Source organism: Galeopterus variegatus, unplaced genomic scaffold, assembly GCF_000696425.1.
Source record: "Galeopterus variegatus unplaced genomic scaffold, G_variegatus-3.0.2 Scaffold7951, whole genome shotgun sequence".
Taxonomy (NCBI): Eukaryota; Metazoa; Chordata; class Mammalia; order Dermoptera; family Cynocephalidae; genus Galeopterus; species Galeopterus variegatus.
The window spans coordinates 1-26,104 of NW_007734062.1; the positions used below are offsets into that span (position 1 = coordinate 1).

The following is a 26,104-nucleotide window of genomic DNA, read 5'->3' on the forward strand; positions in this document are numbered from 1 at the left end:
GGAGCGCCGCCACGCTTCCCAAGCGGCGCACTATCCAGTGCGCCACCGGGCCGGCCCTAGAAAGGTTTGAATAGACACTTCACCAATGAAGATACATGGATGGCAAATAAGTCATTAAAAGATGCTTAACATTGCTAGTCATTAGAGAAATGCAAAGTAAAACCACAACAAAATATCACTACACACTGATTAGGGTACTAAAAATTAAAAAGTTTAACCATACCAATTATCGGCAACAGTGAAGAGCAACCGGAACTCTGATACGTTTCTGGTGGGTATGTAAAATGGTCCAGCCACTTTGGATTTGGAAAACAATTTGGCAGTTTCATAAAGATACAGCTACCATGTGGCCCACTTGTAGGTATAAAAACCTATGTCCATACAAAAGTTTGCACATGAATGTTCATAACAGCTTTCTTTGTAATAACTGAACACTGGAAGTAACCCTAACATAAGGTAAATGGATCAGCAAATTGTACTATGAGTGTACGCCAAAAAGTTCATGGAAAAATGTAATTAAAAGATAATATGAATCTTTCTATGAACTTCTTATTTTTAATATATGTATTTTTTACTTTTTCAAAATAACACTTATGCACTTCAGAAATTACATGTACATTGTAGTATTAGATGTAGGAATAAATTGTATGTGTATTAATGTACAGTGTCAAAAATTTAGAAAATATGAAGGAACAAAAAAGAAAATAATAAATTCTATTATTCAAGGAATACCACTAGCAATATTTTGGCATATATTCTGCCAATTTTTTTTTTCTTTAAAAAGATCAACAAAATTTGCAAACCTTTATCCCGCCTGACCAAGAAAAAAAGAAAGAAGACTGAAATTACTAAAATCAAAAATAAAGCAGGGGCCTTATTACATTGTCATTATGGGGTTTTTTGGCTGGTAAGATTTAGATTCTCTTTCTCATTTGCATTTTTGTGCTACCAGTGGGTTCTGTTCTTGTGTATTGGTGGTAGTGATTATTGTTTTTTAGATTCCAGATGCAGGACTCCCTTCAGGATTTCTTGTAGTACTGCTGGTGTAGTGGTGAGCTATGCAGTTTTTGTCTGTCTGGAAAATACACTATTTTTCCCTCATTTCTGGAGGATAGCCTTGCTGGGTAATATTCTTGACTGGAATACTTTTTTTTTTTTTTCTTTTGGTATTTTGAGTTTATCATCCCATTTTAGTATTTTTTCTTTTTTTGTATTTTGAATATATCATCCCATTTTCTTCTGATCTGTAGAGTTTCTATTGAGAGGTCTGTTAGTCTGATAGGGGCTCCCTTATAGATAAGTGACTTAGTGCTTTTCTCTTGCTTCTTGAGATTCTCTCTTTGTCTTTGAGCTATGCCAGTTTGACTATAATGTGTCTCAGAGGATCTTTTGGGGTTGAATCTGTTTGGGGATCTTTGAGCCTCCTGGATCTGAAGATACATGTCTCCCAACACCTGTGAACTTTTCCATTATTATTTCATTGAATAGGTTTTCCATGCCTTTTCCTTTCCACTCCCCTTCTGGAAAACACATGATTCAAATTTTTGTGCACCTAAGGTTGTCTGCTAGCTCTCTTAGATTTTCATTTAAAAAATTTTTTTTTCCTTTTTTATTTTTGTCTGCCTGGGTTATTTTGAAAAGACTACCTTCAAGATCAGAAATTCTTTCTTCTGCCTGTTCTAGCCTGCTGCTTAAGCTATTGATTGTTTTTTTATTTCTTTGAGTGAATCTTTCAGTTCCATGAGTTGTGCTACATTCTTTTTTAAGGTGTTAATCTCTTTGTATATTTCCTCCTTCATATCCTGGATTTTTTTCTAGTTGTCTGACTGAGTCTGAGTCTTCTCATGAGTTTCCTTAAGATTGTTGCTTGGAATTCCTTTTCAATCATTTCAAGGATGTGGTATTTGAGAATTACTATATTACTAATAATTACCACTTACTATAGGGTCTGGTATTTGAGAATTACTGTATTCTTTTGGTGGTGTAGTACTTTCTTGGTTTTTCATATTTCTAGTATCTCTATGTTGATATCTGGTCATCTGGTAGAGCAGTTGCTTCTTCTATTATTCTGGAGCAGGCTTTGAGGAGAGAGACATCCTTTTCTTTTTCCAGTCTCCACTGTTGACTCTCCTTGTGTCAATGCAGTCAATTGCCTGGCAGGCTGCCTGCATGGTGGCTATGGCTATAGCCATGGGCATCAAGCCACTTTTGCAGCAGCCGTGGCTGTGGTGGGCTACCTGCACAGAAGTGGTGTTTCTGGCATGTTCTCTTGCCTGCTTCCTGGGGGGTGGGGGCGGGAGGAGGCTGCCCTCAGCTTCTGCCTAGGACCCTGGGTGTGCTGTCTTGCCTGCTTCCGGGTGGAGGGAGTTGCCCTTGGCTCCATGAACTTTTTGAGGTATCCTTATATATTCATGCAGTAGACTACTACTCATCAATAAAAAAGAATGAACTATTCATGCATGCCACATGAGTCAATCTCAAAATAAATATGCTGAGTGAAATAAGCCAGCCATACTATGGTGCACTCACTGGCTGAGTGCGGTGCGGGCGACACCAAGCCAAGGGTTGCCATCCCCTTACCGGTCACGAAAAAGACAAAAAAAAAAAAAAAAGAAGTGATGACAAGAAGAGTCTGCATTACCAGAATTTACTACTATCTTGAAGGAAACATTCAAGGATAACAACACAGCCTCTCCGATGGCCTATGCAAGTCATAGGGCATGCTTCCAGAAAGCTGAGGACACCATACAATAGGGCACCATTTTCACCACCTGTTTTCAACCTTCAAAGTAGATCAGACTCCCAATTTCATATGCTGAAGACAGGAAAGCAAAGCTCTTCCTGAAACCATGCAACAAGTCTGAGCTACAGTGGGTCCCAGGGTCACTCTGCCCAAGGCCACTTTCACCAGACCAGAGCATCCTGAAAAGCGGTCTCTGCGGAAAGCCCACACTTCTGAACCCAGGACCATTCTTACCTGAGTCTAGGTGGACTATTCTAGCTCTCTTCAGTTTTCCAAGTGGTTTATACTTTGGCTCAGTACTTTGGGAAGATCGGCATAAAGGCTTTAAGCTGGAATGAATCAGAATATTTAATTTTTCCTTTTGAGAAAGCTGCTGGCATATAAGCATCATTTATAGAGATAACAAAAATGCAACGGTAGGGAAAATCACACAACTATTTTTAAGACCTGAGAAGCAATGTTTAATAGCTAAAAATCACTTTATATAACAAAGTGGGAAATATATGCACTAAATACAGCCTGGTAGATATGTAATTATTAGAATAGAGTAAACTTAGATCTTTGCTCTTCCAATGCAGAAAAGCAGGAAAAACTAGAAGGTAATACAGTGACACCTTCTGGTGTTCAGGGAATATAGTATAGCTAGCTGCTTCCGCTTCCCTGTTTTTATTTCTGTTTTTGTGGCTGGCCGGTAAGGGGATCTGAATCCTTCACCTTGGTGTTATCAACACCATGCTCTAATCAACTGAGCTAACCAGCCAGCCCCTGCTTCCCATTTTAATCAGTACTATGCTGTAACCAACAGAGTTAACCAGCCAGCTCCCTTCCCTATTTAATGAGGTTTTCTTCTATCTTGCAAGAATCTCACAAATTTGATCTCTTCATTCTAGGTCTGAAAGTTAAGACACAGTGGAGATAAAATACAACAGGGCACAAAATAAGATGTGAAGTTGCCCTACCCCTTTTGGAGGGCCACATGGCCAAATGCTTCCTTCTGCCAGATTCCCAGAAACCTTTAGGATAAAATATAACATACCACTTGAAGAGAGCCATTAAGCTCCCAGCCTGACAATTATTTATAACTACAGCCATTTTATGTCTTCGCTCCTATTCTCAGGTCCACAACTATTTTCTGCATCCATTCCTGTGCAACCCTCTAGAATCTCTACTCCTATATTTTCTGCATCCATTCCTGTGCAACCCCTCTAGAATCTCTACTCCTATATTTTCTGCATCCATTCCTGTGCAACCCCTCTAGAATCTGCTCTTTTACCGTTTCTCTCTGCAGTCATTTCAACTATTCTCCTTGGGTAACTTTTTCAAAGTGAGGTCATCCTCTTCCACCTATTCACAATAGAATTCCCTGATAAAAATGCAAGGGGGGAATATGCATTTTAACAAGCACCCCAAGTGATTCTTAAGTATGTTCAGTTCTACGTATATTCAAGTTTATTTCCATAAGGTATACTTAAATCTCGGCTATTTTAAGATCAAAAGCCTCTAGACTCTTGCCTCCAGTTACCATCTTGTCTGTAACTTTCCCTTCACTGCCAACTTTTGGAAGAATAGCCTGTCCTCCATATTCTTAATTTCTTCACTTGTTACCCATTTCTCAAACAACTGAAATCTGGCCTCTAATTCACAAGTCTACTGAAAATGCTCTCCCTGAGCACCCACAAACAGCCTAATTATCAAGGTAACAGGACACTTCGCCGTGCCTTTATTATTTGACTGACATTGACACCCTCTACTTTCCCTTTCGTTTGCCTCCACCACATGATTATCCTCACCTGGCTCTACTCCCACCGTCTGGGCCACTCTGTCTATATTTCATTCCAGATCCTCTTCCTCCACTCCTCACTTAAATGTGCTGCCCAGAATCCTGGCCTCAGCTGGTGACCCCTACTCACACCCTCCCAGTGACCTCATCTGTATTCATGGTATCAGTTATCACCTGCACAGCCAACTCCAAATCTGTCTCCAACCCAGACCTCCCTCCAGAGCTCCTGCATCCCACTTTCCATCAACATCGGCAAGACTGGTCCTGTAAGTCCTCCTGAGAGTCTTTGGGACAGATTCCCTGACACCTTGGCCTAATTCCTTCACGCACCCATAGTGGCTTGTGTACAGTATGCTTCCATTTACAGCCATCCTCCCCATGAGACTAGAGCTCTGTTGGGACAGAGTGTTGTCTTAGTCAACTTGGTCACAAGCACAGTGCCTAACATATAGTTGGTACTAAAGAAATCTTTAATGAATGGATAAATAAAACTCAAAGAGGTGAAGAAAACAGTAATAGTAAAAGATATCTATTATACTGTTTCATCTTTCCTCTAGGTTTTATTTATTCGTTCAATAGATATCTTTAACTTTCCACCTACTTGGCACTGTGCTAGGTGCTTTTCATATGTCATATGCAAACCTCTGAGAAAGCCACTGAATAGACATAAATATTCCTATTTTGATGACTCAAAATGACTAGCTCAGAGAAGTGATCTGGCCAAGATCACACTGCTAGGAAAAGGTAGAACCAGGACTCAAAGAAGGCCAAATGACAAACACTACCTGTGCATCCTGCCTCACTGTGAACTAAAGGAAACACTGAAAGCAAAAAGTGGAAATGAATATAAATTCAAAAGTGTCACAACAGAAGCCAGTTCTAGATTTGTAAACATTCAGGCAAAACTATTCTTTGTCCCCTAGCTAAGAGCCACAATAGAAACAATACAAGTTCTGCAAGTAGCAACTACTCACATTTCTATAACTTTATCCATAGTTGTGCCTACTGGAATGACATTCGGATATGCATTCACAGGACAGATGTAGCTCAAGAAATCTTTAATCTAGAAGAAGGAAAATAAAATGGATCAGTTATCTCTATAATGAAAGACTGCAGTGTTAGAGGAGGTAAGGGGAGGCCAGGGTAAAGAGAAGCAGAAATCTCTTACAGCCCTGGTTCCCAGTGCCCACTGCACGTGGGGATCACCTGGGGACTTCTTAGGAAAAAGAAATACCCAATGCCCAGACTTCACTCCCAAAGATCCTTTGAACACTGAACAATACTCAGTACATTTAAATGTTCCCCAGGTGATTCTGTTCCACGGTAAGAGCTTAAGATCACTGATTAACGGGATTCAAAGACTCTATTTTTTAATAGGACATTTGTTTCCTTGTCTAAGATGGTCCTTCGCCCATATTTAACAAATCCCCTTTCAAGTGAGTTAGAACTTAGCTATCAACTATAATACGCACAAGACAACAAGGTCTTAAAACGGCATATCTTTCCTCCTACAAACAGTCATTAGCAACATCATGGGAGCTGCATCTTCGGGGTTACTTGACTTGTTCTAATGTTCTATTCTCCTTGAGCAGAACACCATGCACTGGCGCAGGACTCCAAATGCTTCTGCCCATTGCATCTTGATATCGGAATTGCCAAGGAGAAAACAACACAGTCAAGCACTGGAAGGAACGAGGCTTTACTTAAAGAAGACAGACAGCACAAGATCAGCTTCAATAGTGTGCGCCAGTCCCCCATGGCCAGCGGGCCTCTCTCTCCTGCAGCCATGCAAGGCAATTTGCTTACACGCACCCCTCTCCTCCCGCACAGGAAGTACCCCACCTTCCCTCTCCTCTGCCCTGTGGTGTCTGAAACATTGAAAGCTGAGATAAGCCTGAGGGCTGTTGACACAGAGGCAGAGTTTGTGAGACTCAAACAGAGAAAGATGCTCCTACATAGGGTGATAAGCCAACAGAGGTGTGTGCACTCTTTATCTCTTGGTTAAGGAAGTTTCCAGGGCCAAGGCATGTTCTTATGTGGCCAAGTAGGGGTTGAAAGACTATGCACGTGTAGACTGCCTTTCCCAACAATTCTAAACAAGCACAATTACATGGAAAAGTTTCATAAATCACTTAATTTTTTGTAAAGTTCAGACTGCTAAACAGAGGAACTGTGTCACTGTTCATCAAAACATATCTACAACCCAGACCAATTTCAGCTTTGTCGCTTATTAGATCTTAGTGAACTTGTGATCTTGGTCAAGTTACCTTAAGTCTTTAAGTCTTAGATTCTTCATCTAAAAGTATAAAGAAGATAACACATGTACAGTGCTTAGCCCAGTACCTGGTGAAACATTTATTAAAATTATCCATTACAAAGTTGATAATGACAACACAAAAACCTTTATTCCCTTTTGCAAATGGAAAGACTTAGCACAAAGTAATTATTAGTATCCAAATTCCCAAATAAAGGACCAAATTAAAAGAGACAGGAACCCAGGAATTACCAATAACTCTATATTAAAGTAAAATGGCTACTTTAGTTAGGACAGTGGGGAGGCAGGAAGATCTATTCTTTAGATATCTTTCATAAACAATTTCTTTTGTACCTTCAAAGTAGGCGTGCAAATAGAAACCATTACTTGCCTGCCCACCACCTATTTGATTTGCACAATCAATCAGAGTTGAGGCTGGTAGAAATCTAAGGCTTCTTAAGGGAATCAGGATAAAGTAAGATCAAGCCTATAGCAGAAAAGATTCATTACTACTCAGAGATGAAGTGGCCACAAGGAGTCAAGAGACACCTAACAGAGAAGCACCCTCTCTCACTTGTATAAGTTTACACACTTTCATCAAATGCCTGCCTTAAAACAATACATTAATACAGTCAGTTCTCACTATTCGCAGTAGTTATGGTCTGTAAAGTCACTGTGAACACTGAATTAGTGAATACTGAACCACTGCTCCTAGGGAAAATACAGGGTAAATTCCTGCAAGCCTCTGGTGACATCGTTTTTTTCAAGCAATCAATAATAACCTTGTTTTATGTATGTTTCTGTTTAAAGATGCTTCATTTAATATATGTTGTTGATTCTTTAACACTGAACTCACAACCAACAGCACTGTAACTCATGCCTGAACAAAGCTTATCTGATGTGTATTTTCTCCATAAGGCAAATCATAGCCTCCTTGGACTTATAAATACTAGATTGAACTTCAGCACTATGCTTGGGCACCATTGTAAATAGAGAAATCACCAAGAAAAAGCATAGAAATGCAAAAAACATGGCACGCAATAGACCACAAAAGGGACACTTGTTTACAGTGTGAAATTGAAACTAAAAGGCAGTGTCCCCTTGTTGGACCTGAGCTGGGCACGCACATGTTGGTGACTCAACTTTTTTACCACACTATACATGTCTACAAATGACCACAAAAGCACTGTGATCACGGATATTGGAGTTACAGATAAATTTCACCCAGTAGGCAAACATGGAAATATGGAATCTGCAAATAATGAGGACTGACTGTATTTAGAAAAAAACTGAAAGAAAATGAGATTTGAATAGAAAAAGAGATGCCTCTGGAAATCAAGGGGGGTGCTGTCAACCATGAAGGCTTTGGAATGGTCAGCAACCAGGGTTATAAGTACATGAGATCCTCTTACCTCACTGAAGGAGGAATGAAAAGAAAAACAAGCTCTGTATGAACACTCTCCAGTCCTAAAGGGAAGTGAAAATAGAAAATAAAAAGGTCAGTTAGCAAAACTAAACTATGTTCTAAACTTCCACCCTTCCCATTTAGGCTATTTCAGTATGCAATCACCCTTCAATCAGGAATTTCTTCTTCGGGTAGGAATGAACTTCTTCCAGAAATGGAAATCTGGTGTAGACATTCTGAATAGCCAAAGTCAAGGAATGTTGCTAAGATATGGTCATATGGTAACTCCTCTACTCTGCCAAGGGCATCTATTCTCTATGACATCAGGCTATAACTCTTAGCCAAGCATTCGGATACCCTCCGTCGCCAACCATCTTATCTAACACACTACAGTAGACCTCAGGATTTGTTGGCTAATGGTATTGCGATAGGTTTAAAGGCAGCATACCTTCAACTTAAATAAAGTTTAAGTTTAAGAAGTTATTTCCCACAGTTATATCCTCTTCTTGGACTTAGGCTTAACTGCATTTAAGCTAAATTAAATCAGATAACTTACCTTTAAACAAGGTTTCTCTCAGAAGACTTATGACATTGCTTTCTTACCTCACAATGACATTTGTTTTTCTGGTTCTTTCTCCAAACCACATGGTAGATGGCTTAATACTAATTGTTTGGAGTGGAATTCTATTTTTGGAAGTAATTCCACAGGGTAATTTGTTCCACTGAAAATATTCCTCTGCCTAAAAAAGATAAAAAATATAGAAAAACAATTCTACATTTTCAACATATCTGTGTGTTGGTAGGGTCTCAAAAATAAATATAAATAAGTTTCAAACATGAAAAATAAAATGTAGACATGACGAAAAAAATCAGATAATTCCGAATTGATGAACATTCTGCAAAACAACCATCAGTATGAGGAAAGAGAAATGAAAGGCTGGAGACAAGATCTACATCAACAGAGACCCCAGCAACCATCAGTATGAGGAAAGAGAAATGAAAGGCTGGAGACAAGATCTACATCAACAGAGACCCCAGGTGGATGCAACACATGATCCTTAATTAAATCTCACATGTCCCTGCTCCTCTGTCCCCACAAGCTATAAAGGACACTATTGGTACAACTGAGGAAATTTGAATACAGACTGTATCCTAGCTAATCACATTGTATCAACATTGAATTTCCTGAGTGGAAAAGCTATATTGTGGTTACATAGGAATCTGCTCTTGTTCTCAAGACACATGTGCTCAAGGATTTGTGGTAAAGTGCCATGAAGTTTGAATTTACTCTCAAATGGTTTGGGGTGGAGGTTGGCTACAGAGAGAGAGAGACTGAGACAAATTGTTAACAAATTGGCAGATCCAGATAATCCAGATGAAGGGGTATATGGTGTTCTTTGTACTAGCCTAACAACTTTTCTGTTTTAAAATTTTTCAAAACAAAGTTGGAGGAAAAAAAAGTTAACAAATAAAAGTGTTTTCAACAGGTTGAAAAATGATGATTTTTCCAAAGACATCATTTTTAGATATAGATCCTTCAAAACCATTAACACTCCATCCCAATCAAATCTTTTCCAGGATGCCTTTGGTGCTGTTTCTACTGAAGTTGCGAATGAGATAGCAACAGGACCCTACAAGCTCTGGACCCAGCAGTCTATATTTTGTTGTTGATGTTGTTTGTTTGTTTGTTTGTTTATTTTGGGGCAGTCAGCATTTTTAAAGGCTACGTGATCTAAGAAATACCTTAAGCCACTAGAAGTAGTGTCTCAAGAAAAGTAGCCATGTGGAAAATGACAGCAGTAGTGATTACAAATTAAGGTGCTTGGTCAGATGTGAGAAAATTCAGAGCAAAAGGAAATTTTCCAATTAAGAGATTTATGGGGCACAGGGTCAAAGACTACAAGTCCAACAGAAAAAAGGACAAAATGGTTTATATTTTGTATCTACATTATTTTTATCCATCCAAGAATCCACCAGATGTGTGTGTATATATAAGCATTTATATATATGTATACACACCCAACATGATGGAAGAAATTCATGAATGCAAATTATAATATGCAGCTTACCAATCATCAAAAGTAATTTCTTACCTTGCAGCTCTCTTACAGTGGCATGAAGGAGAACATTCCATGCTGTAGATAAGAATTCTTTTTTCGCTTAAAACTATGCTTTCTTATTAGAGCTGAGCAACTTTTTTTTTTTAAAGATGACTGGTAAGGGGATCTTATTAACCCTTGACTTGGTGGTGTCAGCACCACGCTCTCTCAAGTGAGCTAACCGGCCATCCCTATATAGGGATCTGAACTCTTGGCCTTGGTGTTATCAGCACCACACTCTCCCAAGTGAGCCACGGGCCAGCCCTGGCTGAGCAACTTTCTTTTAGGTTTTTGATTGATGGAGCCAATATAGTACTATGATGGAGATCTAAATGTGTAAATGCACTGCTTACTAAAACAATTTCTCAGCATTTGAATGCTTTTTAAAATTCAGAGGAAAATTATGATCACTCATACCACTGCATTTGAAGAATACTAATTAGTATTAACAATTAAAATGAAAAAAACATTTTAAAGGCAAATTCAAAATGAAAGCCTTATACCTGGCATTTAATAACAGAAGCCAGTTCTATGGAGGCATTAGGAAACAACTTACAAGTTGCAAAGATATTGGAAACATTCCTTTAAAATTGGACCTTTAAAATTCCTTTAAAATTAATACATGTAGGCGGCTTGCGATCCCGTTGCCGGTCCCCGGTCCGGTACGGGGGCAACACTGAGGGTTGCAATCCGTTGCCGGACACGGAAAAAAGACAAAAGACAAAAAAAAAAAAAAAAATTAATACATGTAACTATTTCAAAGTCTGAAGTTATATCTAGATATTCATCTCAAACGAGTAGAAGAAAAATAAAGTGTATAAACGTGCATGTCACGAGTCTCAAAAATAAATAGCAGTGGATCATGAATATGTGTTTCCTTTAGTTATAAGCTATAACATATCACTAATTTTGTTACAAATAAATTTGTATTCTCAAATGTGTAGGAACATATTTCATTTAAAAGATGTAAGAATCTGCATCTATTTACTAATTATGTCATGTACTGTAATGGAATACAGTGATATATAGTTGCATGACCTTGAGTTAACAACTTAGGATCAGTTGTCACCTCAGGTTTTACATTTGTGAAGTAAGGACCCTAAAAATGGAATTTCTGAGGTTCATTCTTGACCTAAAATTCTGTTTTTATGGATCAGACAAACAATATGAGAAAAGTCACTTCCACATGTACCTTTGGGTGCCGGCATGCGTGGATGGGAGTGCTACGGTCTGTTGTAAGATGATGAAGAATGTCAGGCATGTTTCTAAACATATCCAGTTTATCCACATGAACCTAAAAAAATAACAGAGATAAGCAAATCACTCGAAATGTGTCTCCTGTATACAAATTTTTCCAGGGTAATTATTCAGGGGCCAAACATCCAGTTAGTAAACTAACCCTCTCTTCTTTCTTGAAACCTACTTTATGGCTATTTCTGTGCACATGAGAATCCCGCCAAGCTGTCAGCAGGCAAAGGGCTGGCCAGTCAAGGTTACTGCCTGTTGCTGGTGGTAAAAAATTATGGAGACGTGGCTCATGGATATCATTTGATCGTGCTAATATTGTCCTTCAGTTCTTCAAGAGTCATTCAATTGATATTTATTGTGTACCTACTATGTGTCAAGCTTTATTCTAAACACTGGGTATATAGCAATGAACAGAGCAGACAAAAACAATCAAAAATCACCTACTCTTAAAGACATACACACAAGGCGGCACAGAGGGGCAGTTGGTAGGGGGAAAACTGGACTAGAAAGCAGAGAACCCAGATCCCCTCACTTCACTGGGCTTAAAGGGGGAGAGCTGATGCAGAAAAGCAATTATTCAAACTTTTAAAATTTAAGGCTAATTCATTTTAAAGTGTTAAAACCAATGTGTCAGTTTTACTTAAAGCTTATCTTCTAGCTACTTCAAAGTAAATAAGTAGCAAAATTCATATTAGCATTCTGAAATGGCAAAGAAAAAAAAAGTAGTGTTCCCATTTTGATGTCTGAATAACAGATTAGAATAATGTCAAGTTGCCATGGTAATTGATACCAAGACAGGTATAAAAAGAATACAGTATAATTACGTCCTTATTCTGTGGCCTACTCTGCTCATTACCCATCTACTAGTGACCAATAAGTAACAATGAATTTGATTTTCTGGTCTCTCTGTGGAGGGGGGAAAAGGAGGTAAATACTGAGATGTACAAAGAGAGCTATAGAAACGTTCACTCCCACAAAATTGAAGACTGAAAAAATTGCCATAGATCACCACTAAAGTCCCTTACTTAGTCAAAAACCTCACTGCTCTCCCTTTTTAAAATTGTTCCTATGCCCTGCAAAAGGATTATTAGACTTAAGATAGGGTTCACGCTGGAGGCAGTTTGCTTAGAGGAAACTCTGAGGTCACCACCAAAGGCCTGTTTCCTGCCACCCCTGAGCCCCCTCCTCAGCCCACGGCTTTTTCCTGCAAGGGCCCTAGAACGGAAGCTCCCAGTCTTCTCCATACCACACACCACTAAAATTGACAAAGCAAATCTGAGACTGACGAATGGTTGCTTCATTTATATTTTGTCAAAAGAGAGCATGAGGGAATTAAAAAGTACAGGTAGTACATATAAGTATATGAGTGTGTGATAACACACGATCTATTATCACTGTGATTTTTTAACTTAAAGGGCCATTTTAACACCAAAAAACAAAGGAAGGGCAATCTCTAAATGAAAGCAATCCTTCCCAAAATGGAGAGCTGGCAACTTTACACATTTGGACAGAAGGACTTAAGGAAGGAAGAAACTGAGGAAAGAAGGACTTAGGAAGTAAAAACTCATGAAGGAGGGAGGGACAGAGAAGGGAGGGATTTTTGAAATTTCAAATGCAGAAAAACAAGATCATTTAACTCTACTAAAGTTCTTGGTACAAGTTTGTTAGCTGGGGGATCTACCAGGGGTCTTCAAAAAATTCACGCAAGGATTCATACTATCTTTTAATTCCATTTTCCCACAACTTTTTGAGGTACCCTCGTATATTAAAAGCTACAAAATGAAGTAGAATTTAGAAGGCCAGTTAGTTCCAGTACTTCATTTTGTTCAGAGTCATCAAAACTCCATCTTCTCTTAGGGACAAGAGCACAAGCCTTACTCTTCATGTGAGTGCTGCTGGAAGGGGGCTACCTGCAACCCGCCCACACCCTGGGCTCTGCTGCTCAGGGTTTGGGAGCCCAGTAGGGAGCAGTGGGGAAGGAACCATCCGGATGGGATGGGGGAAAACTCCCTCTCAGCCTGAGACTGACCCATCAATGCAGCTCAGGAACCAGTGCTCCAGGACAGTGTTCACACGTTGCTGACCATGACCCGCAGTAAGAGATATGATTTCCATGGCCACCCGGCACACATATACATCCATGTGTGTTTTTTCATGTATGTGTCTGATTCCCTAGGTCAATTTTCCCAAAATGATAATTATTCTGACAGCAAGTTACACAGTCAGATATCTCCTAGTTCAAATTTATTTTCAATGCTGATCACAATCACTAAATTAATTTCATGACCGACAGTTTGGAAAAAAATACTCCCTCTGACGGGCATTTCATTGAAGGCTCTTCTAAGCCACGTGGGCTTCTGTCCCTTCCCTCCAATGAGGACGTGAGTAAACAAAGATGATGTAATGGGGCTGGCTGGTTAGCTCAGTTGGTTAGAGCGCAGTGTTATAACACCAAGGTCAAGGGTTTAGATCTCCGTATGGGCCAGCTACCAAAAAATTAAAATATAAATAAATAAATAAATAAAAATAAGTAGATAAATAGATGATACACATTACTTCAGAGGGGCTGCTGCAGACCCATTTTCACAGGTTGCTGCCACTGTGGGTTATTTGCGGAGTGGGAGGGGAAGGAAAGGTGAAGTTGGGAGGATATAAAAAGGAGTGAGAGAAAAGAAGGAATGCACCTTACCTGGACTCCGAGCTCCTCGCTGAGGTTGGTGAATAAGTATTCATAGCCATAAGCTGCTTTGCAGTTCAGCCACACCACATGGTACCGGCTCCGAGTGATCCAGCTTCGAACCAGCTCTAGAATTCCATTTAAACACTCCCCCTGGGCAGGATTTTTAAAAGACACTTAACACTCTGAGGAACCTCATTTGCCCTTTTCATTCCCAACATCCACAGGTATTTGTGCCAAGAGGGACATTTATCCAACCAACTTTATACTAGAAATGTGGCCTGGCCGGATGATCATACGGTTTCTCCAGGTGGACTTACCCGACTTGGAATTTCATAAAATCTTGGATCACAGAAAGTAGTATCTAAATATACACTTTGGATGTCTTTTACTCTGAAAGAAAGAAAAATTGGTGTTAGCCATCTAACATGACATAAATTATGTGTAAAATTTAAACTCTCAGTTATTTTACAGGGTATTCCATTCCATTTGGAATTTGGGGGGTTTTTGTTTGTTCGTTTTTGGAATTTTCTTGTTAAATTGACTTTGTTGGGAAATGATTTCCATACCATAAAATACACAGATTTTGCATAAATGATCCAATGGATTTTGACAAATTCATGTATCCAATCAGCATACAGAATATTCCGTTACCCCATTTCAAGGAGAAAAATTTGCTCTCCTGAAACAAATATTATAATCAAATTTGATTTCTAATAGAAACAAAGGCTTATGTTTGGTGGGAAAAGAGCAATAAAACTTTTTTAACTATGTGGGCTTACATTCAAGAATTGCATGAGGCCCACTACCTGCCCCCAGAGTGCAGAAGCTCCATTCTGGCAGCTTCTCCTTTCGCCAGTCTGAAGTCCCCTGTGTACAAGACAGTTCCATTATCGCCCTGAAATAAAAACCTGACAAGGAAATATATCAGTGACTTCTAAATCTCATATGAAATCTTAATAAAGCAAATACATGCTAAATCCACAGCAAATGCTTCCTGCCAAACATATCCATTATGATACAATGTTAATGGAATTTCAATAGCTTTTAAGTACCACACCAGGCACTTAACTGCCCCTCTTCCCTAGAGTAGAAAAAAATAACAGAATTGAGATTCTACTGAGTTTGTAAGAGTTGTTCCATGAAATATGTTTGCACTCTCAATTATATATTGAGATCATTTCTGTTCATGAAAAGAAAGATCTGTATGATGAGAAAATGCAGTCATTGGAGAAACAGCTATTGAAGACTTCCACGATAAGAAAGCCATGTTTCAAATCTGATCCTTACCTCAGTCCCCCAAGTTCAATTTGGAAACAAAGATTAAAGAAACTGCCAGAAAAATAGTCCATTCTGCTTATACATATTATTTTTTAGACCCTACATATAGTAAAACGGCAAAATAGATGAGCACCCTTACATAACTGATCCTGGGCAGTGACCAGCTGGTAAGAGAGTCACAACAATCTCTTCCTTCTAAAAAGAAAATAAAGAAAAAATAATAACAGAAGAAGTTATCATTAAAACCTAGCTAAATACAACCCTCCTTAATAAAATACATTCAAGCACCTCTCAAGAACTTGCTGCCAGTCTTCCCCAAATTCCTCATTCTCCAAATCCTCCAAATAAGTAGAATCTATATCCACTCAACAATTAAACACAGAGTTACCACAAGACTTGGTGATTCCACCTTCTAGTTACATACCCAAGAGAAATGAAAATGTCTATTCACACAAAAATTTGTTTATGAATTTTATAGCAGAATTCTTCACACTAGCATAAAAGTGGAAACAGCCCAAATGTCAGTCAACTGATGAACGAATAAACAAAATGTGGTATAGCCATGCAATGGAATATTATTTGGCCATAAAAAGTAATGAAACACCAGCATACGCACTACGTGGCTGACCCTTGAAAACGTTATGCTCAGTGAAAGAAGCCAGTCACAAAAGATCATGTTGTATGATCTTTTCATGTTGTATGATCACAAAATGTTCAGAATAGGCAAATCCATACAGACAGAAAGTAGAGTAGTGGTTGCCAGGGGCTGGGGCGAAGGGAGGTAGGGAATGACAGCAGGGGGTACAGGGTTTCTCTTTTGGGGTGATGAAAATATTCTAACATTGATTATGGTGATGGATACACAACTCTGTGACTATATTAAAAGCAACTGAGTTGTATGCTTTAAATGGTAAATTGTATGGTATATGAATTATATCTCAATAAAGCTGTCTGGATGTACCCCAGTCCCAATTCACCACATTGCATATCACACTGTCCTATTAGGGCAGAGGCTGCCGGGCAGTGCTGTCTCTCCAGCTATCAGCAAGTGGGGACAGAGCTCTGGACACGCCAAGAATGGTGGCTCCTCATGGAAGGCTAATATTCTTTATTCTGAAGACCTCTTTCAAATGGAGTCTTCCGTTGGCTGGTGCTGGATAAATAATGCACAAAAGCCAGGGCGCACAAGAAGACACATAAAAGATGAGAGTGGGACAGCAACACTCTGCTCAATAAGAGCCTGCCTACTGTTTGCTGCCCAGTTTTGAGAAAGCCTTTCACTAACATACTTGTCTGTGGCAAAGGCTGCAAACAAATTATAGTATTCCCTGCACCAGCATTTAACTAACTGAGCCCAAGATGACATTTAGAAAGGCTCAGGCCATCCATTTTTTTTCTCCTTTTTAACCCACCGAAAACTGGGTCTGTAATCCTCCCTTAGGATAACTTGATGAGAGGAATACTTCAACTGTCCGATCTTCTCCAAAAAAGAAATATCTGAAAAAGTCAGTCTCTGTTCTGATCACATTTGTACAACACAAGACACTTTCAGAATTAAACATGTTAAAGCCACACATTATAATCAGGTTACAGAACTAATATTAACTAGATTGCCAGAAAATAGGAAACTACCTCCTAGTCCTAGGTATAATTTAAGGTATTTTTTTAAAAAGAAGGTAAAGGTAGGTCCATATTCCTACTTACTATTAAAACAATACAAAATGATACAAAAAGTTCATGGACAGATTTGTACCATCTTTTGATTCTATTTTTCCATAAACTTTTTGAAGTACCCTTGTACATTTATAAAAGTACTTACTTCCAAATTTAAGAATAAAAAATATGTTTTATGCATTTGGGCAATGACTTTATTTTGAATAAGAAAATGATTTGAAAAAAAAATTATACATAAATTTGCTACAAAACTATTAACCATTTCATATCCTGAATGTTATAATAAACTTAATAAATGTGACAATGACATCATATAGTAGTAATATCAACACCTGGTGTTCCCATCATTAGCATGTATTTCTAAAAAAGAGCAACTTTGACAAAAAATAAGCTACATCCAATCCTTTCAGTATAGGAAATAAATACAACACTGTTATGAATTGAATGTTAGTGTCCCTCCAAAATTCACATGTTGAAATCCTAACCCCCAACATGATTTCATTAGGAGGCCTTTGGAAGGTAATTAGTTCCTGAGGGTGGAGCCTGAGGACTGAGGGAGCTTGTCTGCCACTCCTTCCAGGTAAGGACATATTTAAGCCAGGAAGCAGACCCCACTAGACGCCTAACCTGTGAGAGCCTTAATCTTGGACTTCCAGCCTCTAGAACTGTAAGGGATGAATGTCTGTTTAAGCCACCCAGTCTATGGTATTTTGTTATGGCAGCCCAAATGGACTAAGACAATCATAAATGTTTTGGTTTTTTGTTTTTTTGTTTTCCTAAAAACTCACACAATTACTAAGTTTTTATTTATGGCTAAATGAGCATTCAAAATCACGGAGAAAGACAATCATTTTAGCATAAATTTTTTAAAAAATCACACAATATTTAATATTTAGTTACCTCACCCGATGCTTCATCAATTAAAGATATCTGGGTAGGAGTTTCGACTTCAATTGATATCTATTAAAATAAAAGAAGAGATCATGTCTATATCAGTTTTTCATGGCTCTACACGCCTTTGCCATTTGGAACGTAAGGGACAAAGAGACGAAGTTACAGACCCTAGATGACAGTTTCTGATTTCACTATAATAAATATTTTAACAGTTTGAAAAAACGGTAAAGCAAAAATAATACCTTTCTTGAGATGAATTTGGCAGTATGTATTAAATGCCTTATACATGTATGTATCCTTTGACACAGCAATTCTATTTCCATCTCCCCATCCCTACCACTCACATTCCCCTCTCCCTCTGGATTTGAGTCTTTGTAAAAACATGTAGACTTGTGTTCTATGTGTTCAGGTTTCCTGCTACAGGACAGTCAATCAGCCCAGGACACATATGTCTCATTCACAGGTTCTAACTGCTGCAGAGCGCTCCCTGGTGTACTTGCCCATTTTAGTAGAACACTGCTAGCACAGAAGAAGCATTCAGTCAGTATGTGATGAATGAACATTTTTTTCTTTTTCGTCCACTAATGTCATAAAATTTACAATGACTAAGGCGTGGGTGTTAAAATATCCTTGCATTTCTAGAATAAAACATTTTATTCATGATGTACTATTTAATACTGTTAGATTCAATTAGCTACTATCTTAATTCGAATTTTCATGTGTGTTCATATATGAAATAGCTCTTTTTTCCCCCACATGCTATCATTATCTATTTTGCTAGCAAGGTTGAGCAGCTTATCTTATTTCCTGTAACAACTCATCTAATATAGGAATTATTTATTCTTTGAACACTTGGTAAAATGCACCTATAAAACCATCTGGGCCTAAGGCTTTTTTAGAGAAGAGATCTTTGATAATTGTTTAAATTTTTTGCTGATGTTTATTCAAGTTTCCCACTTTTCTTGCCTTAACTTGGTATTTTTCTGTTTTTCCAGATATTTACCTACTTTGTCTAAATTATCAAATATACTTGCATATTAATTTTCAGGAAAAAATGGTCTTGTTATTATTAGTACAATAGTTATTTTCCTTTTTATCATTCTGTATTTTTACATGCATCTTTTTTTGTAAATCCATCTTGGCAGAAATTACCCTCTATTCCTTTCTAGAACCAGCTTTTAGTTTTGTTAATCCTCCCATTTATTTCCTGCTGTATTTGTTAATCTCTATATCATAAATTTTTGCTTTTCTCTTTATTATTTCTTTCTTTCACATTTGGTTAGGTTTGCTTTGTTGCTCCTTTTCCATCTTATTGAGTTGAAGATTATATTATTTATTTTTAGGTCTTTTTCCTAAGAAACCTATTTAATGCCATCAATTTCCCTTCAAGTACTAACTTAGCTGTGTTCCACACATTTTGACATGTCATATTTCCATTGTCCATCAGTTCTAAGTACTGTATGTTTATTTTTACAATTTCCTCTTTAACCTAAGGGTATTTATTGTATCCATTTAATTTCCATACATATGGGATGATTTTAGCTGTCCTTTTATTTCTGATCTCCAGCATCATTGCATTATGGTCAGAGAACCAAGAGCACCAGGATTTCTTAAGAATTCTTTTGTGACATGGTCAATTTTTGTAAATGTTCCATAGATACCCCCAAAATATTGTTTACTCTGCTGGGTTTGAAGCTTTTTTTTTTTTTATTAGTTCACATTTATTATGTCATTCAAATTTTCTTTTTCTTCACTCATTTCCTGCCTCCTTTATCTTTCAGTATCTGAGAGGGGTATGTTAAGCTCTTCAGGGACATTGTGGATTTGTATATTTCTCCCTTAGATTATGTGGTGGTCTTGTATTACATCAACTTATCTAAGCTGAAACTTTTCTATAAGTCCCTTCCATGTTAGAGTTGGCCACAAGAAACACTTGGAAGGCAGAAGTGAACTAGCAGCCATTTTTTAACACTCTGAAGGGCACCAGAAGTTCTAACAGTGTATGTACACTGTTGATCTGGTTCAGCTCACTGAAACAGGACAGAACCACACAATTCCAGCTGCTGCTGGGCATCTCTCCCAGCTTTCCTTCCTGATCAGTGGCCAGGCCTAACACCAGAGGGAAAGGGTACAGCCTTGCTGTTGTGGTTGTTCTGCAGAGATGAGATGGGCCCCCCTCCCAATCAACAGGTCAGATGTTGAAATGGATGGTGCCACACGCACATAGAGAGGGTATGAGAAAAATGTCTGACTCACATCATGCGACTTTCTGGGAAGGCAGCACAGTATCCAAGCCTGGGATGACTGTGGCTTTTGTGGCTTGAGAGAGAACAGGAGGAAGAGGCCCTGGTTTTTATTGTGCTGAAGGGGTGGGCTTGGGCATGCCTGGTTTGAACTTCACGCCAGTGCCAAGCAGGGGCAGGCTTTCATCAGCTTGCCCAAATGTGGGGCAGAAGGGGGAGGAGGAGGCAGGACTTGAAAGCTGCCGGCAGTCAAACATCAAACAGAATCTTTATGACACCTGCACAGACTTCTCTGCCAGCTCCCCAATTATTTAACATCTAATTGACATAGCAAAGCCTAATTCTATTCACTCATTGTGGTTCTCCTTGTCTGATGAAGCACTGGGTAATAAAGTTCTAGCAGTTATCACTTTATCCAGTTGGAGTCTATTTTGTCTTTCTCCTTGTCTGATGAAGCACTGGGTAATAAAGTTCTAGCAGTTATCACTTTATCCAGTTGGAGTCTATTTTGTCTACTGCATATATGTTCACATCTTCTTGATCCATTGTTCCTTTTAACAGTAAATAACAACCTCTTTGACTTTTGTTTTTCAATTCTACCCTGTATGATATGAAAATTGCCAGTCTGGAATTTTTGGCTACTAACTGTCTTTTTTTCTTTTTCTTTTCCCCCATTTCAACCTATATTTATCCTTTTGTTTTAGCTATGTCTCTTTTAGACTACTACTTGCAGATCTTCCTTATTTTTTTAATCTAAACTGAGAATTTGTCTTTTGATCATGAGTTGAAGTAGATCCATTCATATTTTTAAATTGAAACATAATTGATTATACATATCTGTGGGGTAAAATCCGTTCATATTTCTAGTAATTACTGTTACAAGAGGACTTTTTCTGCCATCTTTGCACTTTCTATGCACCAGTCTTCCATTTTTCTTCTCTTGACGACTTTACATTGCATAGATCCATTTTATTCTGCCAGACTAAAAGTTATCCAATCTATTTTTATCCTTCTGGTTGTTACCCCTTTCTTTTATTTTTGTTTCTTTTTGTTGCTGTTGTTGTTTTTTTTAATTTCTTTTCTTTTTTTGTTACCCCTTTCTTTTATAACCCATAAATTATGTTTATTTCTGTATTCTATCCCATGATTTAAATAAAAGGATCTAGCAATTATGTTAATGAACATTTTAAACTTTAAAAAATATTAAAATGCATCTTAGCTAGAGGGTCAATCAGTTTAAACCAACAAAACTAAAGACCTGGATTACACTCTTGAGGAACAAGAAAAACAAATCAACAACGACAACAAAATTTCAACCTCTTTTTAACTGCTGAATTACAAAAGACTAAATATCAATATTCCAATTAACATGGATAACTATAGTATATGAAGAATAAGGTTTTGAATAATTCTAATGCCTTTTTCAATCTACCTCTAAAGATATTTCTCACTTAAAAAAGGAATTAGGAGGCAGAGGCTGTAGACCACCGCACCCCTGCCCACAAGAAGATCTTAGGATGCATTTATTAGCCACATGGGTGTCTTTGGAGTGTGACTTGTCTGCTCATGTCCTTTTCCAAACTTCTGTTAAGATGTTTCTAACCTATTTTTAAGAGTTCTTTATGCATTGAGGATGTTAATCTTTGTGTGTTAAATTTGTAACTTATCAATTGACTTTAAATTCAATTTGTGATGTTTTCCTTCACTTGTATGTTGAGAAAATAATTTTCTATATAAACATTAAAAAAAAAAAAGAATCTGTGTTATTCAAAAAATAAAACTTACAATTCGTTTCTCCCAAAATCTGTATTTCGGATTGGTTAACAACAGCTCCTTAGTAACAGGAGAACAGTACAGGTAAACCTTCAAGCTGAAAGGAAAAGACAAAAATAAATAAATAAATAAAAGGCTGCTTCAGTCCAATCCAAAACCACCTTGGTGACCAGGAAGCACAATTCATCATACATCAGTTTTCTCTAGTAATCTGGAAACTGCACTGGCTCAAAAAGTGTTACAGGAGTTCTCAGTGCCCGATGTCACACTGACTACTTCAGTCCCACCAAGAGCAGAAGGGAAGGGAAAATACTGTGTTCTCTGACCTCCTCAAAAAGTTCTCCCTTACCACTCTTATGTTAAAAATACATGTTCTTATGTGTCAGGTATGTATGGAAAGATATCACCCAATGTGAAGCTACTTCTGGAGAACAGGAAAGGGGTGTCAGGAACAGAGACTCCTGCTTTTTCCTTCATATAAATCTATTCCTTTTTTTTTTTTTTAGTGAACAGAAGTTAATTTCATAATAAACTTTAAAAATTCAATAGTATAGTTTAGAGGTTAGGAATATAGTCCATGGCTGACTGTATTTTCTAAAGATGGCCACACTACTATATTTCCCATCTATATATAAGCTTCTCAGTTTTTTCTGGTGTTTCAGGCTTGGTCTGTGTCACTGTCAATGTTGTGTTCCCTAGGATCTTGCCATTCAAGCAAATGTGTCTATGAAATAGACATCGAAATTCTTCCATTGACAGAAGGGGTCTATGTTCCCGCCCCTTGAACCTGGGCAGTCCTTTGTAATTGCCTAACCACACAATGGGGTGGAAGTAACCACATGACTTTCTAAGTCAGATCTCCAGGCAATATGGCTTCCTCCTGGCTCTCTTCTGAGACACATGCAGTTTAACCCTGAGTCTCCATTTAGGGTCAGGTTATCCTGAAACCATCATGCAAAGGAGATTTTTTAGAGAGAAAGTGAGAGAGATGCCCAAGGAGCCCCAAATGTTCTAGCTGCTAGCTGTTTGAGTCTTCCTAGCCCAGGTGTCAGATACTGAGTGTGTATTCAGATAATATCAGCCCTATATGAGGCCCAGTCAGGCAGAAACCAGCCATCTCCATTGTACTGTCAGAATTCCTGACCCACAGAAATTGAGATATAAGATGTGATTAGTGGTGTTTCACATCACTCAGTTTGGGGGTAGTTGTTATGCAGCAATAGATAACTGATACATGGGCTCTAAAATGAGACAGACCTGGTTGAAATCCGGGTCCTTCCATTTACTGGCTGAGTGACATTGGACAACTAATATAACCTCTCTGGTTCCTCAGTTTCCTCATCTGTAAAATAGAAATAATAATAATATCTACAAAAGGTTATCAAGAGGCTCTAATAAGAATGTCAACTCCAAGAAGGCAGGGATTTTAGTCTGTGTTGCTCACTCATGTATTCTCAACCTCCAGTATAATGCCTGCCTCATTGTAAGCACTCGAAAAAACTGCTGAACTCAAAAATAGGTACCGCCAAGAATACAGTAAGTATTCAATAAAGATTAGCTATCATTATCAAGAACACTGACTATTGCTATCAGTTAAAAGAAAAGCCTGACATCCACTGTTTCAAAGATCAAAAAGGCATTTTCAAAACATATATCTTGAGAATTTAGAATTTAGATTTATGCAATGACTACAGGAAAAGAATCCAATAGTTCAGCTTTAAGAAAAGATCCAACAATACTACATGATTCTTAACAACAGAACAATCATTCATTCACTCACTCACATACTTACAGAAATAAAAATGAATGAATTATGGGGCTGGCTGGTTAGCTCAGTTGGTTAGAGTATGGTACTGTTAACACCAAGGTCCAGGGTTCGATCCCTGCACCTGCCAGCCACCAAAACAAACAAACAAAAATGAATGTGCTATTGCTGCACCCATAGCAAGGATGAATCACACAAATATAATGTTAAGGTAGAAAAAACAAATATCATAGAGTCTATTCAGTATGATTCTATTTATATAAAGTTCAAAAACAACCAAAGCTAACCCAGGATGACAAAAGTCAAAATAGAGGTTATTTCTGAGGGACGGAAATGACTGGGAAGAGATAGGGGATCTGGGATAATGGTATGTTCGATTTCTTCATCTGGATGGAAGCTACACAGATGTGCTCACTTTGTAAAAGTTCACTACACTGTACCCTTATGATGTTATGTACTTTTCTGTATAGATGTTATTTTTCACTTAAAATATCTACTTAAAAAACACAACTACGACCACAAATAAGGACCGAAATAAATTACCTGCACTCCAATCTTCTTTTCAAAGTGGGGGCTCTTAGCCCTTTCATGTGATCTAAAAACAAAAGAATCAAAAATCATAAACACATTCTTTTTTCAGAGGATTCCTTAGCCCAAAGAAACTGAGCTGTTTTCTTTCTAAGCTTCCTTTTAAGAGAAAACACATGAGCTTCACTTTTATAACACAACTGATTCACAATCCTTCTAAGAACAAGGACAGGAACCACTAAAACCTGCCCGTCCCTCAGCCATCAAAAGCAATTTACAAGGAGAGTGATCCCCTGCATCATACAGCAGAGTTTAAATCTCTCTGAGCAGCCACAGAGGAATGAGAAGTGCTTCCATCCTTCTCTTTACTCTCTTTCATTTCCATCCAACCATCGTTCACCTCGCCCTATGTGACCCATTCAATCCTGCCACTCAAGCTAGTCCATCTAGAAATTTGAGCTTGCTTCCATGGCATCTGCTAGGAAATCACGCAGACTAAGGCTGGAATAAGAAGCATTTCATCATCTTCTCAGCCCACCATGACTTCTGGGTTGAAAGGTGGGATATTACTATCCACATAGGGCTTGCTCTGCAGCCCTCCAAATTAATGGACACAGACAACAAAGAAAGGAAACAATTAAACCAAAGAGTTCATTAAACATATAGTGCATTCTGATATATTCTGAATATTTAGCATGTGAAGGCCTAGACAACAATGACCCAACTCTTCTAAATGGTTTAGCTAAATCAAACCAATTCTAACTATTCTAATGGCCACCACCACCACATACACACATGCCCTCAATCTGTATGTGGTGATTGGTAAAACCAGTAAACCTAGTTCCTGAAGTGTTTCACCTATATTTTCCCTTAGTAATTTTACAGTTTCAGGTCTTATACTTAAGTCTTTAATCCATTTTGAATTAATTTTAGGGTATGGTGAGAGGTGCACATCTAGTTTCATTCTTCTGCAAATAGATATCCAGTTTTCCCAGCACCACTTGTTGAAGAGGCAGTCTTTTCCCCAATGTAGGTTTTTGTTGCCTTTGTCCAATATCAGATGGCTATAAGCCTGAAGGGGTGATTTCTGGGTTCTCAATTCTGCTCCACTGGTTTGTCTTTTCTTACGCCAGTACCATGCTGTTTTGGTTACAATAGCTTTGTAGTATAATTTGAAGTCAGGTAGTGTTATGCCTCTGGCTTTATTTATTTATTTATTTATTTTTTTGCTCAGGATTGCTTTGGCTATTTGGGGTCTTTTGTTGTTCTATATGAAAGGTAAGATTTTTTTTTCATTTCCATGAAGAATGTTATTGGCATTATGATGGGGATTGCATTGAATTTGTAGATCACTTTAGGTAGTACAGACATTTTCACAATGTTAATTCTTCCAATCCAAGAGCATGGAGTATCTTTCATATTTTTGTGTCTTCTCTAATTTCTTTCAGAAGTGGTTTGTAGTTCTCATTGTAAAGATCTTTCACTTCCTTGGTTAAATTAATCCCTAGATATATTTTTTTTTTTTGTGACAACTGTAAATGGGCTTACTTTATTTCTCTTTCTGTTAGTTCATTATTTGAGTATATAAATGCAACTGATTTGGGAGCATTTATTTTGTATCCTGCAACATTAGCAGACTTTATGAACATAAGCCTGAAAGCACAAGCAGCAAAAGAAACAATAAACAAATGGGACTATATCAAACTAAAAAGCTTCTGCACAGCAAAGGAAACAATCAAA

The 26,104-nt window shown here is 38.0% G+C and overlaps 1 protein-coding gene across 1 annotated transcript in view; it reads right to left on the reverse strand.

Moving 5' to 3' along the window:
* Positions 1-2,777: 2,777 nt before the first annotated feature.
* Positions 2,778-26,104, reverse strand: part of LOC103608018 (protein artemis-like) — a 27,606-nt gene continuing 4,279 nt past the window's right edge. The window contains exons 2-13 of the mRNA XM_008592463.1: positions 24,380-24,431; positions 22,084-22,168; positions 18,062-18,121; positions 15,627-15,682; positions 15,016-15,117; positions 14,527-14,599; positions 14,219-14,359; positions 11,474-11,575; positions 8,786-8,922; positions 8,190-8,244; positions 5,498-5,586; positions 2,778-3,072 (exon numbers count right to left, since the gene is read on the reverse strand). Of these exons, the coding sequence (XP_008590685.1) occupies positions 2,778-3,072; positions 5,498-5,586; positions 8,190-8,244; positions 8,786-8,922; positions 11,474-11,575; positions 14,219-14,359; positions 14,527-14,599; positions 15,016-15,117; positions 15,627-15,682; positions 18,062-18,121; positions 22,084-22,168; positions 24,380-24,431 (1,247 nt within the window). The remainder of the gene's footprint in view (positions 3,073-5,497; positions 5,587-8,189; positions 8,245-8,785; positions 8,923-11,473; positions 11,576-14,218; positions 14,360-14,526; positions 14,600-15,015; positions 15,118-15,626; positions 15,683-18,061; positions 18,122-22,083; positions 22,169-24,379; positions 24,432-26,104) is intronic.